At 41.2% G+C, this 23,995-nt stretch overlaps 3 protein-coding genes across 5 annotated transcripts in view; 1 reads left to right on the top strand and 2 right to left on the bottom strand.

The window, feature by feature from the left end:
- LOC106586480 (TBC1 domain family member 8) overlaps window positions 1–3,108 on the bottom strand; it is a 28,660-nt gene extending 25,552 nt beyond the window's left edge. Inside the window, exons 1-3 of one of the 2 annotated variants that reach the window (XM_014173841.3) lie at window positions 2,719–3,108; window positions 287–397; window positions 23–141 (exon numbers count right to left, since the gene is read on the bottom strand). In XM_014173841.3, the coding sequence (XP_014029316.1) occupies window positions 23–141; window positions 287–397; window positions 2,719–2,845 (357 nt within the window). In that variant the 5' untranslated portion in view covers window positions 2,846–3,108. The remainder of the gene's footprint in view (window positions 1–22; window positions 142–286; window positions 398–2,718) is intronic. The other variant, XM_014173842.3, reaches the window with a different exon arrangement.
- LOC106586481 (phosducin-like protein 3) lies at window positions 1,539–7,032 on the top strand. 2 transcript variants are annotated; one of them, XM_045707282.1, is made up of 6 exons: window positions 1,539–1,821; window positions 4,976–5,108; window positions 5,326–5,416; window positions 5,638–5,781; window positions 6,106–6,314; window positions 6,488–7,032. In XM_045707282.1, exons 1-6 carry the CDS (start codon window positions 1,774–1,776, stop codon window positions 6,631–6,633), a joined length of 771 nt encoding a protein of 256 aa, XP_045563238.1. In that variant the 5' UTR covers window positions 1,539–1,773; the 3' UTR covers window positions 6,634–7,032. The 2 variants fall into 2 exon arrangements, with proteins under 2 accessions (XP_045563238.1, XP_014029318.1); XM_014173843.2 differs by lacking the exon at window positions 1,539–1,821 and adding an exon at window positions 4,249–4,510.
- A 132-nt stretch (window positions 7,033–7,164) lies between these two features.
- Window positions 7,165–20,896, bottom strand: LOC106586482 (neuromedin-U). The gene is made up of 8 exons (XM_014173844.3): window positions 20,611–20,896; window positions 11,993–12,324; window positions 11,696–11,742; window positions 10,227–10,280; window positions 10,100–10,126; window positions 9,929–9,979; window positions 7,782–7,856; window positions 7,165–7,355 (listed from the first exon to the last, which is right to left on the bottom strand). Exons 2-8 carry the CDS (start codon window positions 12,063–12,065, stop codon window positions 7,323–7,325), a joined length of 360 nt encoding a protein of 119 aa, XP_014029319.1. The 5' UTR covers window positions 12,066–12,324; window positions 20,611–20,896; the 3' UTR covers window positions 7,165–7,322.
- Between the last annotated feature and the right edge of the window lie 3,099 nt (window positions 20,897–23,995).

The following is a 23,995-nucleotide window of genomic DNA, read 5'->3' as shown; positions in this document are numbered from 1 at the left end:
TCTTGTTCTAATAGTACAGTACCTTGACTTTCCCTTTGACGAAGCTGGCGACATCCTCCTTGTTCTCAAACACTGAGAGAGAGTGGAGTAGGTTCTGGACCAGCCAGTCCCAATGTCTGTTCATCTCTCCAACAGCAGCACCTGTATAACAACACACACACACACATACAACACCCGTCAGAGAGATAGATACACAGAGAGAGAAAGAGAAAGCTAGAGAGAGAGACAGACACATATGAGAATCAGAGAGATAGAAAGTAATGGAGAGAAATGTCAGAGAGCTTACCACAAGCTATAGTCCAGCTGACCTGTGACCCAGGCATCTGTAGAAGGATACGGAACGGTGTGACCCGGGCATTGGAGTCCAGCACTGAGTCCAGAGCTCCCACCAGAAGACCTGGACAGACCAGAGCAGTCAGACACAGAAAGAGACCAGAAAATACAGAGAAATACCATCTGACAACACAGACATGTCAATGAGCTCATTGACATATGGGAGAGAGAGGCCACATTATACCAACCCATATAAACTGAAATCACATTTTCAAAGGGTAAGACAGTTGTATTAAGCTCATAAGGCATTAATAAGATATACTCTAACATACATAATCAATGGTTAGCATTAGTGGAATGACTGTTGAACAGCAGGAAGTTTACAGATTGTGCCTTGAAGCACATGGGACACAAAGGTACCTATTACACATAATGCCAGAAGGCTAAAGTCATTACCATGTCTATCACAGACCAAGACATTCCACAGTGAGGTGCCAAGCAGAAGAAGATTGGCACTGGATAGGACATAAACTGGTACAACTTACGGTCACCAACGGTCTCATAATGGCCACATCATGTGAGAGCATAACATAGGCTTACAAGCTGTTGAGAGACTCAACACAAGTATTGCTGTTCTCTGTTTGTCACTATATTGGTCCACTAGAACCAATGGCTAATAGTATTGGATTGGAGACCCCCCCCTCCCCCCATATGAAGCCCCAAAACCATGGCCTAAAAAATACAAACTTAATACAGAGCCCCTAACATCCCATCCAATATGGTTGACAGTGACACCCCAGTTGACGTTCAAAAGAAACTGCACTATTCTACCCCAAGCTTTCAATTTCCATCCAGACCTAACTCATTTGTACCTATTAGGCATTGAGAAGGCTACATTAACCCTGGAACCAGCATTTAGGGAGAACTTTCACATCCAGTCATCCCCACCAGTCATCAGCCTAATGGAAGCAGATAGGCTCACTAATACCCTGAGGTAACAGAGCCTACACTCATCATCATAGTATCTCTTTACTCCACTGCTATTCATGGTCATGCTTTCCCACTGAGGCCAAAGACACCAAACACTAGTCCCTCTTGTCTAGTTTTAATTCTGGCTTTTCTTTGCCATTTTCAACAGAATGGAGCATTTAAGGAGCGCTAGTAAAAACAGTCCTAACAGCAACACATTACACCGCTCAACTACAATAAAAAATCAAGTTAGCAAGAACAGTCTGTTAATGATTTGGCCAATCAAATGTGTAATAAGCACACAGCAGGCAAGACAAGGCATTAGGCTTACTTCGTTCAATAGGCTACAGTCTAGTCAGTATGAGATCACTATCTAGTGTTTGGCATTCTCACTCCCACCCAACCGCCCGCCACAAAAGAGGACAGGGACGGAAGACAAACTGAACTCCTGACAAATAACCCTCTCCTGGAGCACTGCCCATTCCAGACCACACCACATCTATACGCTCTGTCCATCTGCCGCTCTGAACCATGACACCCTGGCAACACAAACTTATTTGTCACCAAACCGCTTACATTGTAAGTCCCAACTTAAACTACTGTAAATCATGTATTTTGTTCTGCTTATATAGTTCACTGAGTTTGTATGGCTGTGGACAATGGACATGTACAGTGTGATCAGACGTAGAGAGAAAATAAACCCTATGTATATAAATACATTAAAATTCCCTTGTAGCAAAGTGCTCTTTGTGAAATAGGAAGCAGAAGTTATTTTAGCTAGTGACACAAAATGATAGAGGTTGCAGATGTTTTTATGTTTTATCTTAATCGAATCATGGATTTCTTCTTCCAATTGATATTGTACTTGTCTTCATACAACAAAACATACTATGGTGTGGTTTTGTAAGAAGAGCCAACCCCATTACAACCAGGGCTTTATCTGACCTTTCACCATGGAGACAAACAAATAGTGTAAATCATAATTGCCGGGAGGTTTTTATATTGTTCCTTTTATGAGATGTCTACTCTCTATCCTCCTGTCCTTGATGTGTTCAGTTATGTATGAAAGACCCAATGACGATTAAACAAAAACAAGACCAGGTGGCACCTTATCAAAGTTCATCATCAGACAAACATTGTATCGAACTTAAAGAAATCAAGGAAGACCTGAAACAAAATACATTTCTAAATACTATATGCAAAAAAGTTGCCTGTTATTGCTCCAAGGTGTTGACGACACCAAATATGGAGAAAACAATTGTTTCCCGAGTAATGCTGTGTAAAAATCCTGAGCCTATTTATAGTGATACATTGTAGCAAGTTGCAACATTGTTTATAAATGATTTGTTACTGTTTGTTACTGATTTGTTACTGTGTTGCAAGTGTATCACGTAGACTGGTGTATCCATATAGACTGCCAAAGCTGCTGAAATCAGACGACAGACAGTGAGATGAAGATGGGAGGGGGCGTATTACCTGTAAATTTCCCCCCTGTATCCCCATGCCCTCTTCTGCGCTGCAAAAGGAAGAAATCGTTAGATTTTTCGGTAACCCAAAGCTTCAATGCATTTTTCAGCAAAACTTCCTCCGGATTCAACCACATTCTTTCAAAACAAGAGATTGACAAAGAGAATGGACGAAAACAAAACAAAGCCGAGTGTAGTTTTTGTTTTGCTATTGATAGAATGCACACTTCTTCAGTAGTCCCACGCGTCGGAGAAAATTAGGTGATTTTCAGAATCATCCATGACTGATCTCAAGCGCTGCCCGAGATAGCAGGCGTCTTGTGCTCATATTTTCGCTCACACCGGTTGCAACTGTAGCCTACACAGCGAGCGTCTTATTTCCGCATTTAACCCAACCTTTCCTTCCCAACATCCTTCCCATAGTTCCGGCGAAAGCAAGGAATTTTAATTTCACTGTCCCTTCCCTTTGTGAATAGTTATTATGCAGTAGTAGCCTATTCATTGAACATCATACAATACTAAATCTGGGAATATAATTGGATTGTAAACACATTGTTTGTCCATAGTAAAGGGGTTTAGTCATGTGCCATATGCTGTCTGGTGTGTGCAAAAAATACGTCAGAAGATGATGTACAGTGTCTATTATATCAATTCTGCATTATGCTTACAATGACAGAATATTTGTTTGCATTCTCTTTATATTATAGTTTTAAATGTCATAGTCTTTGATCATACCACATATTAATTTAATGACATCAATGCCATGTCGGTGACATGGTCACTTTGCTTTTCAATGATAAAGCACCTATAGAGTCTAGACAATATAACAATTTACATAATGTTCTATATGGACGTATATACCATCCCTATAGCCTACTTCTGTGGTAAAATAGAGGTTGCAACATGCATGCTTGACATGTAATCAACAAATACAGGATTTCTTTATGTCTGTTTTAAACTATGGTTGATTTCATTAGAATAAACACACCCGTGGTCAGAGTTGTCAAAGGCACCTATCATAAAATACTCGATTCAAATCAAATGTTTTTTGTCACATGCTTCGTAAACAACAGGTGTAGACTAACAGTGAAATTAAGAAAATGATCATATTTTAGAGCAGCAATCTTATTGAGTGTCACAAGATCAAGACTGACATAAAGATTTATAACCATATCCATAATAAAGGATTTGAAAATATATTTGCACAGTAGAAAATGTACCTACGTATATGATTCATAAATGCGTCGTCTATACTTACTATACTCATCATAACTACATTGAAAATAAACAAATACACTATAAGGATATGATATTGAAGCACATCTACACACCAAAAAACAGGCCAACAATTTTCAGAGATGTTTTGGACCTCTATGCCACCCCCATAAATCTATGGTCAACCCAGACACTGACAGCACAGCAGTGTGATTTTCAGGTGCAGCTGTTGTCTCAATCAGATGCCACACATGGAATGTAGAATAGCGTTCCCACTCCTAATATAGACATACAGGACCTAAACCGGATATTGGTGCAACCTTTATTATTGTCCCGTTAATGTCTTGCCCTAGACAGGTTTATGATAATAATACATATAAAACAGGTGATAGAATAGATTTGTCCTCAGAAAAATACATAATTTTGTAATGATTCTATATTTGAGATATCTGACAAGTATTTAAGTTTTGTCACATTAATGATCTTGTTTTACTCCGGAAGAAATATGGGTGAGGTCCTTCTATTTCCGTGTCTAGGAAGAGCAGTGGTGTTTTCAGCGTCTGTTTTGAACGGTTAAAAAAATGCAGGTTGGTAAACTTAGATAACTTTTTCTAGCTAAAACTCTAATCGTAGTTTCGTATGGTGGAGGCATCTCCAGTAGTATGGATCGGTGAAAAACTGCTACAGTAAATGTGTATAATTTTTACCAGAATTTTTTTCTTGCTGATGAAAGATGAGGGCCATGTTTCGAAAGCCATATCGCCACTGATGATTTACGTTTCTATAAGTTAAAACATAGGGTTCGGATTGTAGTTCACATGAGCCAGTCGGGGGCAAAGCTAATGACTAAAAGCGGTAGGGAGAAGGCAGTATGTTTAGAGTTTGAGAGCTAAATGTTGGGTAACTAGATGGCTAAACATTAAGGTAATGTTCGCTAGCAGTAATACCAAAGAGCCTAGCTATATAGATGTTTAATTTTTTAACTGTGGTAGTACAGAATGGATAAACGGCCAAGTTGCAATACAATTCCAACATGATCTCTTATTTCTCAGGACCCTAATGCAGATACCGAGTGGAATGACATCCTGAGAAAGAAGGGGGTCCTTCCTCCCAAGGAGAAAACTCAGGATGAGGTTGAGGAGGAAGCTCTAGAGAAGCAGATACTTCTTGAGCAGGAATCTGTTGGTAAGAGATGACTAGTTAAAGTTGACTACCTCTATGGGACTAAGTTTCTACTGAACTGATCTAGGGAAAACAAATTCTGATGTTATTCATAACTAACAGGACATGGTGTGGGAAGGCTGATTCATGGCCAACATTTAAGAGCAACATATGTTAGTTGTTTTAATAACTTAAATGGTACTTTGTTTGACGTGCGATGCATATGGTGTTTTGTGACCAGTGAAAACCTATGAGAGCATGACTCTGGACGAGCTGGATGAGAACGAGGATGACTTCAGTGAAGAGGACGAGGCCGCCATCGAGATGTACAGGTCAGTGATCTCTTTAAAGCATCACTTAGATGGTACATACAACAGGGGTTGATAAGAATGAACGGCCGCCCTATTGCCTGGGACATGTGAGCTGAGCAATCGGGCAAATTGACCCTGTTCTGTGATTGTTTGCCCCATTGGGCAGGTGTTTTTCAGCACCCTAAAACTGATCTTTCTGATTAGCCTACCTTTCTTTACACTCTGCATTTCCCTCTTACCAGACAGAAGAGGCTTGCAGAATGGAAAGCCACCCAGATAAAGAATTGCTTCGGTGAAGTAGTGGAGATCTCTGGGCAGGACTACATCAAGGAGGTGAACAAAGCTGGAGAGGGAATCTGGGTTGTGCTCCATCTCTACAAACAGGGGTGAGTCTTCTGCCATTCTCTACCCCCTCTCTCTCTCTCAAAGGATTGCAATAGCAGTTGAGCACACCAATTCATGCTCTCAAAAAGTGATGTTTGATTTTTGACAAGATCCAATAAACCAGAATATTGTGAAAACATTGATGACCAAGACCTTATTTGAAAATCATGATTGAAGGTTTTCATTTAGCCTAAGCCTGATTTACAGTGGTCCATTTTAATTTGCTCTGAATCGACCTATCTACCAAAATATCTGATTTAACTAATTTACTCATTGTGACATCTGTTCTCGCTAACATGTCCTGTTCTAACCTTCTGTCCTCCCAGAGTACCTCTGTGTACCCTGATAAACCAGCATCTATCAGAGCTGGCCAGGAAGTTCCCCCAGACCAAGTTCCTCAAGTCCATCTCCACCACCTGCATCCCCAACTACCCCGACCGTAACCTGCCCACAATCTTTGTCTACCACGAGGGAGAGATGAAGGCACAGTACATCGGGCCTCTGGTCTTCGGAGGCATGAACCTCAAAGTTGAAGGTAAGCGACAGTCTCCTTAGCTATACTCTCAAGAAGGACATTTTATTTATACTAAGTTATGATGCTTTTAGTACATGATATGAAATCTAGCATAACACCCTTCAGTTTTGTTTATTGTTTTATTAGAGACAATCGTTTAGATATTAAACTATCCATTATCCTATCATCCTCAGAGCTGGAGTGGAGGTTATCGGAATCTGGCGCTGTCAAGACAGACCTGGAAGAAAACCCCAAGAAGCAGATTGAAGACAAGCTAATGTCGTCGATTCGATCCACTCTCCCCACACGGAAAGACAGTGACTCAGAAGAAGAGAACTAGCCCCCTAACCGCCAAATAACATTAATCTAATGCTCCACTGTCACTGAATGGGGATGGCTTTCTCATGTGGTGATGTGTTAAAATGCACATCTCTTCCTATGCTTACCGCAGAGAGGCTCTGTCAGTTCTATGCCTTCCCGGTTAAAGGATCTCGTGTTAAGTGATCATTCTCCTAAATCAGATCGGACTCTTCAATAGGCTTTCTACAGAACGTTTGGTTGAATATTGTCTTTTTTTTGCATATACGTTTTATAATATGACAATTTAGATGTATACACATCTAATTGTTAAATTAAATGTAAGTAGCCATTCACCCATGCCATAATCACGGGTGACAGTTTTTAAATAAAGTGTTGGCTGTGATCTGGGTAACCATCACATGAAGGACTGCTTTGGCTATATTTGACTCTTGTGTATGTTCACTGTTCTGATAGTGATGTACTTAATGCCTGTATGTGTAATTGCCACCTCATTTTAAATCGCAACATATGTTTACCAATGGTAATCAGGAAGACACTTTACATTCTGCAATGCAGTCACATTTATCTTCATTTATTTCTCAAAAATATCAAGTCCATTGCCAGCGAGAGCTGAGAATGCTGCTTCTGTCTGTCCACCATTTTGTGTTCAATGTTCAGGGGGATGCAGCTTGCTGGTGTCTGCCTTCCAGTTATTCCACAGTCAGATTTTTACATCACACTTTCAGGGAGATCCCGGAGCTTCTGTGTAACAGGGAAGAGCGAAAGCCTCAGTTATAGTTTTGGTACATTCTTTGAATTGTCTACCTTAAAATAATGGTCCTAACACCAGTCTGGGGATGCTAAATGGTCTGAGGTTAAATACATTTATGTATGCCTTGATTGAGCCTTAAACTGGCCACACCCACTGTGCAAAAACTGGTTGAATCAAAGTGGAAAACTAATTGGATTTGCAAAAAGTAACCAACGTAAGGAAGTTGTCTCTCTTTCACCAAACTTTTAACCTAAATCCAATGACATGGTGAAATGTTTTGTTGTTCACATTGAACTCTACCAACTGTAAATTAACAACTAGATGTCTGTCTCAGGAACTTTTTCAGTTTCCTAAACTTGAGCTTCAATAATATGATTCTGCTAACCATTCAAGTTGAAAAGGGACAGGATTCTTACCAAAAGCAGGAGCTGCTTCTTTCTCCTCTGAGACAGTTTTGGTGACAGGCGCATCAATGGGTGTACTGAATGGGACTAGAGAAGGAAAAGGCATGTCAATCAATTGCATAATGTTGCAATATTATAATCTAAAGAGAGAGTGCATTCGGAAAATATTCAGACCCCTTGACTTTTTCCACATTTTGTTACGTTAGCCTTATTCTAAAATATGATCGTTTTTTTCCCCCAATCAATCTACACACAATACCCCATAATGACAAAGCAAAAACAGGTTTTTAGAAATGTTTGCAAACGTATAAAAAAAAAGAATGGAAATCTTACATTTACATAAGTATTCAGACCCTTTACTCAGTACTTTATTGATGCACCTTTGGCAGCGATTACAGCATTGAATCTTCTTGGGTATGATGCTACAAGCTTGGCACACCTGTATTTGGTGAGTTTCTCATATTCTTCTCTGCAGATCCTCTCAAGCTCTGTCAGGTTGGATGGGGAGCGTCGCTGCATGGCCATTTTCAGGTCTCTCCAGAGCTGTTCGATCGGGTTCAAGTCTGGGCTCTGGCTGGGCCACTCAAGGACATTCAGAGACTTGTCCCAAAGCCACTCCTATGTTGTTTTGGCTTTGTGCTTAGGGTCGTTGTCCTGTTGGAAGGTGAACCTTCGCCCCAGTCTGAGGTCCTGAGTGCTCTGGAGCAGGTTTTCATCAAGGAGCTCTCTGTACTTTGCTCTGTTCCTCTTTCCCTCGATCCTGACTAGTCTCCCAGTTTCTGCCACTGAAAAACATCCCCACAGCCTGACGCTGCCACCACCATGCTTCACCGTAGGGATGGTGCCAGGTTTCCTCCAGACGAGATGCTTGGCATTCAGGCCAAAGAATTCAATCTTGGTTTCATCAGACCAGAGAATCTTGTTTCTCATGGTCTGAGAGTCCTCTAGGTGCCTTTGGGCAAACTCCAAGTGGGCTGTCATGTGCTTTTTACTGAGGATTGGCTTCCGTCTGGCAACTACCATGAAGGCCTGATTGGTGGAGTGCTGCAGAGATAGTTGTTCTTCTAGAAGGTTCTCCCATCTCCACAGAGGAACTCTGGAGCTCCGTCAGAGTGACCATCGGGTTCTTGGTCACCTCCCTGACCAAGTTTGCCTATGCGGCCAGCTCTAGGAAAAGTCTTAGTGGTTCCAAAGTTCTTCCATTTAAGAATGATGGAGGCTACTACTGTGTTCTTCAATCAATCAATCAAATGTATTCATAAAGCCCTTTTTACATCAGCAAATGTCACAAAGTGCTATACAGAAACCCAGCCTAAAACCCCAAACAGCAAGCAATGCAGATGTAGAAGCACAGTGGCTAGGAAAATCTCCCTAGAAAGGCAGGAACCTAGGAAGAAACCAAGAGAGGAACCAGGCTCTGAGGGGTGGCCAGTTTACTTCTGGCTGTGCCTGGTGGAGATTATAAGAGTACATGGCCATTTAAGGCCAGATTGTTCTTCAAGATGTTCAAACGTTCATAGATGACCAGCAGGGTCAAAAAATAATCACAGTGGTTGTAGAGGGGGCAACAGGTCAGCACCTCAGGAGTAAATGTCAGTTGTTTTTTCATAGCCGAGCATTTAGAGGGGACTTTCAAAGCTGGAGAAATGCTTTGGTACCCTTCTCCAGATCTCTGCCTCGACACAATCTTGTCTCAGGAGCTCTACGGACAATTCCTTCGACCTCATGGCTTAGTTTTTGCTCTGACATTCACTGTCAACTGTGGGACCTTATATAGACAGGTGTGTGCCTTTCCAAATCAATCAATTGAATTTACCACAGCTGGGCTCCAATCAAGTTGTAGAAACATCTCAAGGATGATCAATGGAATCAGGATGCACCTGAGCTCAATTTCAAGTCTAAAAGCAAAGGGTCTGAATATTTATGCAAATAAGGCATCTGTTTTTTATTTTTAATACATTTGCAAAAATGTCTAAAAACCTGTTTTCACTGTCATTATGGGGTATTATGTGTAGATTGATGAGGATTCTTTTTTACTGAATCCATGTTAGAAGTAGGCTGTAACGTAACAAAATGTGGAAAAAGTCAAGGGGTCTGAATACTTTCCGAAAGCACTGTAAGTTGCCAAGTTGTTCACTGAGGAGTCTTCCTTTACTTACCGCATGCTGTATAGAGCCTACTGAGTTTGCCTTTGAATAGTGAAACAGGAACTGACAAAAAGAGAATATACCAAGTAAACACTCTGTTCCAAAGAGTTTATTGCCTTTTTGAAGGATACGGTATATATGTACAGGGTAGGAATAAACATTTGATTTTGTTGAGGAACTTACTCTTTTGAATACATTCTGAACTTGCTGCTGTGAGGGGAGAGGGAAAGGGAGCGAGTAAGCATCCTGACAGAACTGATATTGTAAATTATTTGTGATGAGATTGAGTCATGCAGTTACTTAGCTTTACCTCATTCTGATCTCTCCACATCATATCTCCCACACCAGTCTGGATCCCAGGACCCTGCACCAGGCAAACCAATGGCGATCAAACATAAGTCTATAAGACATCACTAAACCCAAGAAAACCTTAAATCTGTTGGACATGACATCCATTATGTACTATACTATACTATACTATACTATACTATACTATACTATACTATACAGGTTGCAGAGTAATAATCCTGTCTCTGTAACCTGTGTATCTAGCTGATGAGAGTAGGCTAAAGTCATAAATGTTCTTATGCCCCTCATGTCCCTCTCATCCCCCACCAGTCTGATTCAAGTTACAGTGTGACTCACTTTTGTGTTCTCTACCCCCCTGCTCCAGCCACCACAATAAAACCATTTAATTTGAATGGAATTACCTGCAGACCACCTACTCAGACACAGAATAGATTTTTCTAGAGGTGTGCAAATAAAGCAGCTCATGATGTTTAAACAGTGAGAGGCTGTGTTTACACAGGTAGCCCAATTCTGATATTTTGCCCGATTATTGGCCAAAATATTGGCAAAATAATTATTGGCAAAAGATCTGATCTCATTGGTCAAAAGACCAATTAGTGGCAAAAGATTAGAATTGGGCTGCCTGTGTAAAGACAGCCAAAGGTACAGACCGAAAGCCAATTTATGCTTGATCCGGGTATGTGGTCAGAGGCTCCATAAACATGCAGAGGCCAAATTGAGCTCCGTACCACAATGCCATGCGCCTCCCAATTTTTGTAACAGAGTGCTCCGTATAGCTCTGTATAGCTCCGCATTGACATGATTGGTTGACGGTAGGTGGTGTATAAACACAAACTCACTTCCTTGACAACTTCCTTCACAGCTCAACTCAACAGCTCTGTGCTGCTTCGTGAAGCGCAAAAATAATGAGTGCCCTGACTTCTGCAGAGATCGTATTACCGTAAATGATTCACGGCCAATGCAGCGTCTATAAGGCTGCTCATAGACAGGGAAGCCCTTTTCTGATATTTTTTCCACTAATTGGTCTTTTGACTAATCACAGATCTTTTCACATCAGATCTTTTTCAGAGTTGATTGATGAAAAGACCAATTAGTGTAAAAAACATCAGAATTGGGCTGCCTGTCTAAACGCAGCCAGAGTGATACGCATTCAAGGCACATATTGATAGTTTTGTGTCTAGTACACCTTCAAAATGTTGACTCTGGTATCAAATAAGGGAATGTAATGGTAATAAATTAATAATTATTTGTTTGAAAACTAATTTCACAATAACCTATTTGTTTTAAAAACTAATTTCATAATGCCCAATTCTGATCTTTTTTTCGCTAATTGGTCTTTTGACCAATCACATCAGATCTTTTCACATCAGATCTTTTTCTCAGCTGATCTGATTGGTTTAATAGACCAATTAGCGGAAAAAATCTGAATCGGGCTGCCTGTGTAATCGGGCTGCCTGCCTTTTCCCATACCTTTGTCAAAGCAATTCCATGTTCACACTCTTTGCTGGGATTAGCTTCTAAAGATAGATAAAAATTGTCAGTTTAAAAAGAATATATTTATAATGTTATTAATCTATAATCAACATCAACAAAATGCATGTAATTGTCAACTATTATCAACAATATCAATGAATAGCTAAACCAAAAGAGAAATCAATTGAATGTTGAAAACCATTTTTAGAAGACTTACAATTATATGATTAGTTTAAAATAAGTTAAATTGAAATATTGAAGTTAACTTAAATTATATAAATAATATTCTCTCACCTGTCACCTTCCAACATCCAAGGCACCAGACCAAATGAAGGAGGCAAAGTTGTCGCAGATATGTTGCGCTCATCTCGAGCTATCAGATTCTCATGCGCTTTGGTGAGAGTATAGCTTCTCTGTGTGGTTTGGTGCTGCAGGAGTAAGTCTTGTTATATCACAAAATCAGGTCCTAGAACTGAACACTAATGACTTTCTCAACCGAGAGAATTATATAGGCTATAACTTTGATGGGAGAAGCATCATCTCCCACGTAGAAGTGACCAATCAACGTCCCACTGGTCTCCTTGATCATCATCTGAGTCTTAGAGCGCAGGTGTCCTCTCTCTTGCCTGTCGGACAATAACAACTTGTGTAAGTCAATTTTGATAATGGTTTTTAGATACATTTAGATAGGAAACTAAATAAAAGAAATTCATCAAAAACAGGATGCGACTGAATATAAAATCAAAATGGAGGTTATAAAATTGGTCTCCAATTTCTTCCCAGTGCACTTGATTAAAGGAAATTATCTTTGGATGACCAGATGATGCTCAAGTTCAGTCAGTCAAAACCATGATGTAGGCTACCAAATAAATGTATTATGTAGGCCTAACTGTGTAAACAACCTTTTCACTCTGTGATCCTGTGGAAGTGACACAGAGTTGAAATGTCGAGATTTATTATCATATAATTTGTCTCCACTAATCTCAATACATCAATTTATCAGTGTTGTGTACATTTACTAATAAATTAGTATTTTTCATTAGATTGACTACAGAGAGTTATTGTGACTGCTGGGGCCGGTTTCCCTGTGTAAGCGTGAAAGCTGAATGTGTGGGTCAATGGATCAAGTTTCTCCTGGATTCATCTGAAACAATATTCCAGAGAGACTGTGGATTAGCTGTTCCTGCCCGGTGGACCTTGGATGGAAAATAGCGTAGAAGACTCAAGGGGGAGACCCAGACCCCCACCCTCGAACATATACTGCTCAAAAAAATAAAAGGAACACTTAAACAACACATCCTAGATCTGAATGAATGAAATAATCTTATTAAATACTTTTTTCTTTACATAGTTGAATGTGCTGACAACAAAATCACACAAAAATAATCAATGGAAATCCAATTTATCAACCCATGGAGGTCTGGATTTGGAGTCACACTCAAAATGAATGTGGAAAACCACACTACAGGCTGATCCAACTTTGATGTAATGTCCTTAAAACAAGTCAAAATGAGGCTCAGTAGTGTGTGTGGCCTCCACGTGCCTGTATGACCTCCCTACAACGCCTGGGCATGCTCCTGATGAGCTGGCGGATGGTGTCCTGAGGGATCTCCTCCCAGACCTGGACTAAAGCATCCGCCAACTGCTGGACAGTCTGTGGTGCAACGTGGCGTTGGTGGATGGAGCGAGACATGATGTCCCAGATGTGCTCAATTGGATTCAGGTCTGGGGAACGGGCGAGCCAGTCCATAGCATCAATGCCTTCCTCTTGCAGGAACTGCTGACACACTCCAGCCACATGAGGTCTAGCATTGTCTTGCATTAGGAGGAACCCAGGGCCAACCGCACCAGCATATGGTCTCACAAGGGGTCTGAGGATCTCCTCTCGGTACCTAATGGCAGTCAGGCTACCTCTGGCGAGCACATGGAGGGCTGTGCGGCCCCCCAAAGAAATGCCATACCCACACCATGACTGACCCACCGCCAAACCGGTCATGCTGGAGGATGTTGCAGGCAGCAGAACGTTCTCCACGGCGTCTCCAGACTCTGTCACGTCTGTCACGTGCTCAGTGTGAACCTGCTTTCATCTGTGAAGAGCACAGGGCGCCAGTGGCGAATTTGCCAATCTTGGTGTTCTCTGGCAAATGCCAAACGTCCTGCACGTTGTTGGGCTGTAAGCACAACCCCCACCTGTGGATGTCGGGCCCTCATACCACCCTCATGGAGTCTGTTTCTGACCGTTTGAGCAGACACATGCACATTTGTGGCCTGCGGGAGGTCATTTTGCAGGGCTCTGGCAGTGCTTCTCCTGCTTCTCCTTGCACAAAGGCAGAGGTAGCGGTCCTGCTGCTGGGTTGTTGCCCTCCTACGGCCTCCTCCATGTCTCCTGATGTACTGGCCTGTCTCCTGGTAGCGCCTCCATGCTCTGGACACTACGCTGACAGACACAGCAAACCTTCTTGCCACAGCTGGCATTGATGTGCCATCCTGGATGAGCTGCACTACCTGAGCCACTTGTGTGGGTTGTAGACTCCGTCTCATGCTACCACTAGAGTGAAAGCACCGCCAGCATTCAAAAGTGACCAAAACATCAGCCAGGAAGCATAGGAACTGAGAAGTGGTCTGTGGTGTCCACCTGCAGAACCACTCCTTTATTGGGGGTGTCTTGCTAATTGCCTATAATTTCCACCTGTTGTCTATTCCATTTGCACAACAGCATGTGAAATGTATTGTCAATCAGTGTTGCTTCCTAAGTGGACAGTTTGATTTCACAGAAGTGTGATTGACTTGGAGTTACATTGTGTTGTTTAAGTGTTCCCTTTATTTTTTTGAGCAGTGTATAACGTCTCTATTCTGGGTCAGTTCAGTTTGTGTTAATTAGTAGTTATGGTTGCATATAACATGGTTATGAATGCTTATGAAATCCTATAGTCACTGCGCTCTATGATGGAACCAATAGAAAAACAAGAGCTTTTGCAGTTACACTTCAGCTCAACATACTGATCATTACATTTAGAATGGGTCTTTACTGTATGTTTGTCTTTGTTGTAGGTCCCCTGAGCGGTGATCGTATGTTATATCAACCATATTGGAAAGGACCCTGAGGTTCATTTTAGAGACGAGCCTCACAGACAGGTGGGGTAGATTTATACCGTTAATAAGCCATTGTATCGATTTGCCAGCACTTTCATCTGGACTGAGGGACCAACTACAGCCAACCCAGAGACATGATGGACACCCGTGTGTGTGTTTTGTGTGTGTGTCTATCTTTCCTCCGTTTTTTTATTTTAATGACATTCATTGTGGAGTAATATTTCGTGTTCTTGTGTTCCCTCATGGAAACTTACAATCAACAATCAGATGCTTTCCCAATCACCACCACACTAGTAAAACAGCACACGTCACACAAAAGCATTTGAGACAGCAATCATCACCCCAATCATCCCACAGCCACACACACAGACTGACATACAAACAAAATAGCATACACTCAAGCAAACACATTCATGCACAAACAGAAAGGGGTGTACTGTCTGAGATGACTTGACCCTCGGCATTGATCAGCCCCCTGCATTTAATTAATTAGTCGAACTGATTCTAATCACAGCTAGTCATCAACAGGAACCTTTCCTGTTCAACTCTATTAATGGCTTCCACTGTTCCCACAGGAAACTCCAGAGAGATTCCACACATAAAGCTAAAACCTCACATGAGAGTGATAGAGCGGGAGATGCAGTGAAAGAAATGCCACAAAGGAGAGAGGTGGAATGAGAGAGAGTGCAGCCGACTGATAGCCTATGTTCATATTCCCCATCAAGGGTGAACCTTGTTTTGTATGTGCAGCGCTGAGACTGCCTCAGGGTCTGAAGAGTCCTCTAAAGAGGGCCACCATCTCACTCAAACGGCCTCTTCATCACTAGATTCCTGTTTTTGCTGTTGCTGTTATTTTCAGGGCAGTCACACTCGACGATGATTAAAACATTTGCATATGCTTGACACTGCATGACTATTGAGTGTTGCATTGACGCAAGTGTTCACGTCACAGAACTCATTGCTCCTCTGTTCGATGATAGCACACATGAAGAGTTTCATTCGAAAACGGTACATATCCATTTTCAGAAATGTTGGTAAATTAGCTTTTATTGTTTAAAGAAATTATGAAAGATATTGGTGTGTTTTTTCATTATCTAATCATGGCATGGGGTTGTTCAATGACAGACATGTATTTGTTTGAAATTTTGCTGGTTTAATATCAGAGAGACAAATAATCACGTTTTTTTGGGAAATGCTATATGTATATCCGCTTCACTTCCAGATAAATAGTTCTGCTAGGTACCTCAATTCAATACAGTAATATGAGGTCTGTATGTAAAACATTTACATTTAAAATTGGAGTCATTTAGCAGATGCTCTTATCCAGAGCGATTTACAGCAAGTGCATTCATCCTAAGATAGGTGACTAAACCCCATATCACAGTCAAATATTTAGGATACGAACATTCCATTTCAGCTAAACAATGAATATGCACTAAGTGTACAAACATTATGAACACCTGCTCTTTCCATGACATAGACTGACCAGGTGAATCCAGGTGAAAGCTATGATCCCCTATTGATTTTACTTGTTAAATCCATTTCAATCAGTGTAGATGAAGTGGAGGAGACAGGTTAAAGACCTTGAGACAATTGAGACATGGATTGTGTATGTGTGCCATTCAGAGGGTGAATGGCTTAAGTGCCTTTGAACGGGGTATTGTAGTAGGTGCCAGGTGTACCGGTTTGTCATGAACTGCAATGCTGCTGGGTTTTTTATGCTCAACAGTTTCCTGTGTGTATCAACAATGGCCACCACCCAAAGGACATCCAGCCAACTTGACGCAACTGTGGGAAGCTTTGGTGCCAACATGGTCCAGCATCACTGTGGAATGCTTTCGACACCTTGTACATGACCTGATGAATTAAGGCTGTTCTGAGTATAGCGTTTTGCAAAAAATCTCATTTTCATACACATCTAAAATCTATGAATAAAAAAATCTGACAACAGTAATATTTTACACACACATGAAGGAACCGATAAGCAATCATTTCTGATGAAACATTGGTGGATATAATGTTTTGGAAATAAAGTCTTCACTTGCTCATTCGTAAATATCAGAATACAGAACACCAATTAAACCTGGTGTTTTTTGCATTCTACTTATTTTGCCATCGGGCAGAGTGTCACGCCCTGACCTGAGAGAGCCGTTTTTCTCTGTTTAGTTAGGTCAGGGTGTGATATGGGGTGGGCATTCTATGTATTTTATTTCTATGTTTTGGCCAGGTATAGTTTCCAATCAGAGGCAGCTGTCTATCGTTGTCTCTGATTGGGGACCATACTTAGGCAGCCCTTTTTCCCTCCTTGAGTTGTGGGATCTTGTTTTAGTTTAGCTGCCTTTGAGCAGCCCCAGAACGTCACGTTTCTTTCTATTTATCCTGTGTATTGTTTTGTTCGGTTTCACTTCTAAATAAAGGATGTGGAATTACCAGCACGCTGCTCCTTGGCTTATTTATGACAGGGAGTTCGAGGACAGTGATTGTGACACAGAGATACATTTTTGTAGCTTTAAAGCTAATTTCCTGCAATTCTACACATTTTGCCATGCATTATGCCATGTTAATGATATGAGGGAGAGTGTCTAACAAAATCAATGGGGGCACCCTTTTGGCCCGGGCCCCTGGACTCGTGCCCGGTCGGTATTCGGCCATGATTCAACTTTAGATAACTAGCTAGACTAACTTACCAATCTAAAAATTGCTAGCTGACATGGCTAAATAAGTGACTGTCAGTGACTGACAAAACAATAAAAAACCTACTGATGCACAGCAAAATGTTGAACTTGCACCTTGTGTATTCTGCTATTCTAATTCTCAACAGTAAGCTGAGACCACGACTGAGTTCCTAGCGGCCGGGGGACCTAAGCGACCGCTTATGTCGCTTATTCCTGGAGCCGGCCCTACGTGTGTATGTGTGTGTGTGTGTGTGTGTGTGTGTTACAGTGAGTGAGAGAGTGTGTGTATTTGTGTCCTTGAAAGGATGTGTTTGTGTTGTGTGGGTGTGGGTGTTGTGCTCTCTAGTAAGGATTAAGTAAGCCCTCCCTTGGTCAGATATGTCAAACAGCGAGCAAACAACAGCTGGGGGAGAGATGGATGCACAACAATAAGACACAAAGTGATGACCTAACCCATTTCAGTGAAGGACTCAAAGGACAGTGATGCACCTCTCCCACAGTGCAGCAACCCAACACACTAGTGTTAGGCTGCATCTAGTCCCCGATTTGCCATTGGCCTTCATGGGACTATGGGGATAGCTGAGGAAGAAGATTTGCCTCAGGCACTCCAATGGAATCTCCCATGATTAATCCATTTTAGTTTAATTTTACACAAGTATTTGATGTGATTTGATCCTGATCTCCTACGCACACTCAGCTGAGTAGTAAAAGTTAACATCACACAAATGGAGTTTCCTTAATCATGTAGTAATTATTTGCTCCAAATCCTTTAATTATTGGCTCCCAATCCGTTAATGTCACATCCTGACCAGTAATAGGGGTTATTTGTTATTGTAGTTTGGTCAGGACATGGCAGGGGTTTTTTGTTTTATGTGGTTCGGGGTGGTTGTGTGTTTAGTGGTGTGTTTGATTTATTATTCTGGGGTTTTGGGCACTGTTCTATGTTAATGTATTTCTATGTTTAGTCTAGTTCTTTGTATTTCTATGTTTAGTTTATTGGGGGTTGAACCCTCAATTGGAGGCAGGTGTTTTCTCGTTGCCTCTGATTGAGGGTTCTATAAATAGGTATGTGTTTGTTTTAGTATTTGTGGGAGATTGTGCTGTGTATAGCTTTGTGGCTTACCGGCCTGTTATTAGTTGTGGTTTTTTTTTTTTGGGTGTACGTTTTGGTTCACCTTCTTTTCCATTTAATAAAAAGAAGAGGAGTGCACATTTCCCCGCTGCGTGTTGGTCCACTTTACCCTACGACAACTGTGATGGTTCAATTTTGGCTTCCAATCCTTCCTGTGTTTTAGACCTGTCGGTAAATGTTACAATATCCACCTCACTCTCCCTGTCATTGCTTGGTATTAACCTCTAAGGGAGTAGAGAGTGTGAACACCTATTGAGTGAAGGTGTGAGTCCATCAGCAGTGTGTCAATTAGCCTCACAGAGAGACATGGCTATAACGGAGTATGACATTAGCACATAGCAACATGACCAGTTCCAGGGACTGGGCACAAATGAGTTAAATGTCAGGGGAACCCTAGAAGGAGTTAAATCACCTGTCCCTGTTCTTTCAGACAGTGAATATTGTTTTATTGACTGAATGACTCCAAACACACTGTCTTACAGCTGAAAATGAATGTTGTATTGCCTTAAAGGCCCAGTGCATTTCCTGTGTATTATTTATATTTCCACACTATGTGGTTGGAATAATATTGTGAAACTGTGAAAATGTTGATAATGTCGTTAAGTGTAAGAGCTGTTTGAAAAGGCCACCTGAAATTTCAGCCTTTTTTGGCCTGCCTTGGGACGTTCCTACCCTAAACCCTAAGCCTAACCTTAACCATAACCCTTACCTAACCCTAACCATTTAAAATGTCAACTTCCACGGGGTATTCTCACTGAAATGTCTATGAGCAAATTAGTTAGCATTTAACACATAACAGTCTAAGCCCTGTCTAATTCGGGGGAGGGGGTTCTCCTAAGCAATTTGGAATTGTTTTAAGGTTATACCAAGGATCATTTAGCTATTTGATTTAGAATTTTAAGAATCATTGAAGTATCCCAAAAATATATTTTTAAAATATTTGATGAACAAAATATTTTGGGCCTCACAGCTATTAGCCCATACAAACACATTGAAAAACAGATTCACTATGTGGAACAACCAACCGATAGTCCCCCAAAATAATCTATAGGAAGTTTGTTCTGAAGTGTCTGTCCTATATCTGAGAGACATAAGAAAGATCAGAAAACATTTTTTTTTTTTACATGTATTTAATCACTTATTTTTTGGAGACTCATATCTCCCTCACTAGCTTCAAGCACCAGCTGTCAGAGCAGCTCACAGATCACTGCACCTGTACATAGCCCATCTGTAAATAGCCCATCCAACTACCTCATCCTCAAACTGTATTTATTTATTTATCTTGCTCCTTTGCACCCCAGTATCTCTACTTGCACATTCATCTTCTGCACATCTACCATTCCAGTGTTTAATTGCTATATTGTAATTACTTCGCCACCATGGCCTATTTATTGCCTTTACCTCCCTTATCCTACCTCATTTGCACATGCTGTAAATATACTTTTTCGCCTGTATGTTTGTTTATTCCATGTGTAACTCTGTGTTGTATGTGTCGAACTGCTTTGCTTTATCTTGGCCAGGTCGCAGTTGCAAATGAGAACTTGTTCTCAACTAGCCTACCTGGTTAAATAAAGGTGAAATAAAATAAAAAACTAAACAATCTCCTGCTGAGGGCTGGGACTAAAAACAAGCAAAAGATAACTAATGTAAAATACACTGTGTACGTAAAATGTATATGTAAGTATTGTTGTCCATTGTTCACTCCAATTAGGGGAGGTGTGGTAGGGTTACAGGAAAATAATAAATAAGGAAAATATATAAAAAATATATATCTATTTAAAATTATATATATATATATATCTATTTAAAATTATATATATATATATATATATATATATATATATATATATATATATATATATATATATATTTACAAAAAATATATGTGGGACTGGAAATGATGGAGACAATAACATTGATAGAAGCCACAATCTATCTGCAAAATTAAAGCTGATCTTTGAGGCATGTGTGCGTCCTAGAGCAAAATATGTAAGTGTTCATGAGAGTCTCACCTTTCCACAGAGGGGTCATATTAGTGGATAACCCAAACTGTTCGGGCGCTACTGACAGGAGTTGGCAGATTGGCTGTACCGACTACAGACAAGTCCCAAGACACTTGTGGGGAGTCTCATCTTTCCATAGAGGGGTCCTAACTGTTCAGACGCTACAGACGATTTCTTGTGATAAGAACGATTTTCGGGAAGTCTCATGGTCTGACAAACACCAGTCTAGCTCCGTCACCTTTCATCTCAGATAGGGAAGTGCGACATCGGAGGATGCGGTGGATTGAGACAGATATCGCTAGTTTAAACAGACAGATTGTCATGGTGATTTTGTATTATGCTAATTAGATTTCCGCAGGGGCGGTGACATCGACTCTAGTTTTTTTAAATGTTTGTCTAGTCAGCTATTGAAACTTCCATTGGTCACATAACCACCTCTGTTGCCAAGTCTCCATGACAATATATTTTATGTACAACATTAACTAGGGGTGAGTCAGGCCGGACAGGGAAGAGCCAAGTCTAGATTTTATGATCCAGTTGATTGACGGTCATAAAACTTCCTTCCAGGAATTTGACACTGTGATGCTGTTATCATGAGTCTGTTATACTGTATATAGATTGACTAGGTTTGTTATCCTTGCCCAATCAATGACAGAACTCTTCAACAAAGGTCATATTCTCAGTTCATGCTAGGCTGGAACCTATGCATCTGTTGATGACTAAATGGTTTATTGTCTTACATCCAACGGCATAAAATGGTTTAAAATGTAAAATGAAAACAAAACTGGCATGAGGAAGTAAAGGACATGGTGCCATCTTGTGGTGTAAAATGGTGGTAGACAAACCTCTTCTGTTTAGAATCAGATAATGGACATGTTAAGAGGTTTAAGAGCTCTTGCCACAAGTCCTAAACAAGCACTAGTGTCTGCTTGAGCTCTGGTGAGATTAGTCATCTATCTCATCAAAGCCTAATTTATTTCATATGAGGGACATAGCAGTCTAATGAACTATGTGACTGAAATGTTACTGACTCAAGAATATGACAGTCTCCATGGTCCATGTCCCAGGACACTACATACACTACATGATCAAAAGCATGTGGACACCTGCTCGTCTAACATCTCATTCCAAAATCATGGGCAGAAATATGGAGTTGGTCCCCCCTTTGCTGCTATAACAGCCTACACTCTTCTGGGAAGGCTTTCCACTAGATGTTGGAACATTGTGTTATTGACTATGTTTGTTTATCCCATGTGTAACTCTGTGTTGTTGTTTTTGTCGCACTGCTTTGCTTTATCTTGGCCAGGTCATAGTTGTAAATGAGAACTTGTTCTCAACTGTCCTACCTGGTTAAATAAAGGTGAAATATATATATATATATATTTTTAATTGCTGCGGGGACTTGCTTCCATTCAGCCACAAGAGCATTAGTGAGGTCGGGCACTGATGTTGGGCAATTAGTCCTGGCTCGCAGTCAGCGTTCCAATTGATCCCAAAGGTGTTCGTCAGGGCTCTGTGTAGGGCAGTCAAGTTCTTCCACACCGATTTCGACAAACCATTTCTGTATGGACCTTGCTTTGTGCACAGGGGCATTGTCATGCTGAAACAGGAAAGGGCCTTCCCCAAACTCTTGCCACAAAGTTGGAAGCACAGAATCATCTAGAATGTCATTGTATGACATAGCGTTAAGATTTTCCTTCTCTGGAACTAAGGAGCCCAAACCATGAAAAACAGCCCCAGACCATTATTCCTCCTCCACCAAACTTTACAGTTGGCACTACGCATTCGGGCAGGTAGAGTTCTCCTGGCATCCTCCAAACCCAGATTCATCTGTCTTACTGCAAGATGTTGAAGCGCGATTCATTACTCCAAAGAATGCTTTTCCACTGCTTCAGAGTCCAGTGCCGGTGAGCTTTACACCACTCCAGCCGACGCTTGGCATTGCACATGGTGATCTAAGGCTTGTGTGCGGCTGCTCGGCCATGGACACCAATTTCATGAAGCTCCCGACGAACAGTTCTTGTGCTAACATTGCTTCAAGAGGCAGATTGGAATTCAATAGTGAGTGATGCAACCGAGGACAGGTGATTTTTACGTGATTTTTACGTGCACTCCCGTTCTGTGAGCTTGTGTGGCCTAACACTTCAGGGCTGAGCCGTTGTTGCTCCTAGACGTTTCCACTTAACAATAACAGCACTTACAGTTGACCGGGGAAGCTCTAGCAGGAGAGAAATTTGACAAACTGACCTGTTGGAAAGGTGGCATCCTATGACGGTGCCACGTTGAAAGTCACTGAGCTCTTCAGTAAGGCCATTCGACTGCCAATGTTTGTCTATGGAGATTGCATGGCGGTGTGCTCGATTTTATACACCTGTCAGCAACGGGTGTGGCTGAAATAGCCGAATCCACAAATTTGAAGGGGTCTCCACATAAATGTATATTAATAGTGTAAGAAGAGACTATAGGCAATACATAGTGTGAATCATTGATGAACCTATTACAGACTACGTCATCCACACATGACAACAGGAAAACTGCGCTTTTAATGAATTTAGATTACACAGATTATATCAAAATGGACCATGCTATTATGCTCTGAGGAGGTTGAGATAGTCAACACCAGTACAAAACGTGTAGCCTATAGACACAAACATACGTCACAGTTTATAATGATAACTTTTGGCAGGAAATACAATTACCTCTAAATGCTCAAGGGAATGGAAAAAGGGTTTGTAAAATTGATGAGCATTTGATGTGTCATTCTCAAGGATAATGTGTTGCAATTTTACCTGGATAGAATACGGCATAATATAAAATGAGGTTTATTTTTGACACCTGCTACACTGGGGATCAACTGAACACTGCTGCCATAGCAACAACACCATGAGCACTCTAAACCCCCTGACTGCAGCTGTGTGTATGTGTGTGTGTGCCTGCATGAGTCTGAGAGAGAAGAACTCATTAAACAATCATCCCACTCAGCCCCTCAGTGGGATAGATGGTTGTTGTGGATGTTTTGCTATAGCGTTTTCTTTCATAACCTCAGTGAAACACAGGCAGGAGGACTGGGAGGCTGTGTTCTTTAATGATACCCTTACTGCCACGTGCTGTGCTGCACGTGGTGGAGGTGAGGAGACCGTGCTGCAGGTTGGAGAGAATCTAACAGGTGATCATAGAGAGAGAACAGGGACATGCGGTGCCAGTTACCTCGTCCAGCTGGGACTGCATGTGGTGAAACGGACTGGGGAAATGGACAACCGTAAAAGAACATTGTATGTATTCACTCCCTCAATTGAGTGAATTACAGAAGAAAGAAATGGTATTCTGCCCAATAACAAATATGGGTTGTTGTTGAATTGCGTAGGCATTTGCATCTCTCTCTTTTGCAACCCTG

This window comes from Salmo salar, chromosome 25 (genome assembly GCF_965601325.2).
Source record: "Salmo salar chromosome 25, fSalSal1, whole genome shotgun sequence".
Taxonomy (NCBI): Eukaryota; Metazoa; Chordata; class Actinopteri; order Salmoniformes; family Salmonidae; genus Salmo; species Salmo salar.
The sequence above is the reverse complement of the archived record's forward strand: the minus strand, read 5'-3'. Positions and strand labels throughout refer to the sequence as shown.

What these genes read in the sequence shown, in the direction of transcription:
- LOC106586482 (XM_014173844.3), bottom strand. Translation starts at nt 12,065, where the DNA reads ATGAGCGCAACATATCTGCGACAACTTTGCCTCCTTCATTTGGTCTGG. An exon ending in ATGGAATTGCTTTGACAAAG is followed by an intron (nt 10,281 to 11,695) that starts GTATGGGAAAAG and finishes TGCCTGGTGCAG; the next exon opens with GGTCCTGGGATCCAGACTGG. An exon ending in TTCAGAATGTATTCAAAAGA is followed by an intron (nt 9,980 to 10,099) that starts GTAAGTTCCTCA and finishes TCTTTTTGTCAG; the next exon opens with TTCCTGTTTCACTATTCAAA.
- LOC106586481 (XM_045707282.1), top strand. Translation starts at nt 1,774, where the DNA reads ATGACACCCTGGCAACACAAACTTATTTGTCACCAAACCGCTTACATT. An exon ending in TCTTGAGCAGGAATCTGTTG is followed by an intron (nt 5,109 to 5,325) that starts GTAAGAGATGAC and finishes TTTTGTGACCAG; the next exon opens with TGAAAACCTATGAGAGCATG. An exon ending in CATGAACCTCAAAGTTGAAG is followed by an intron (nt 6,315 to 6,487) that starts GTAAGCGACAGT and finishes TATCATCCTCAG; the next exon opens with AGCTGGAGTGGAGGTTATCG.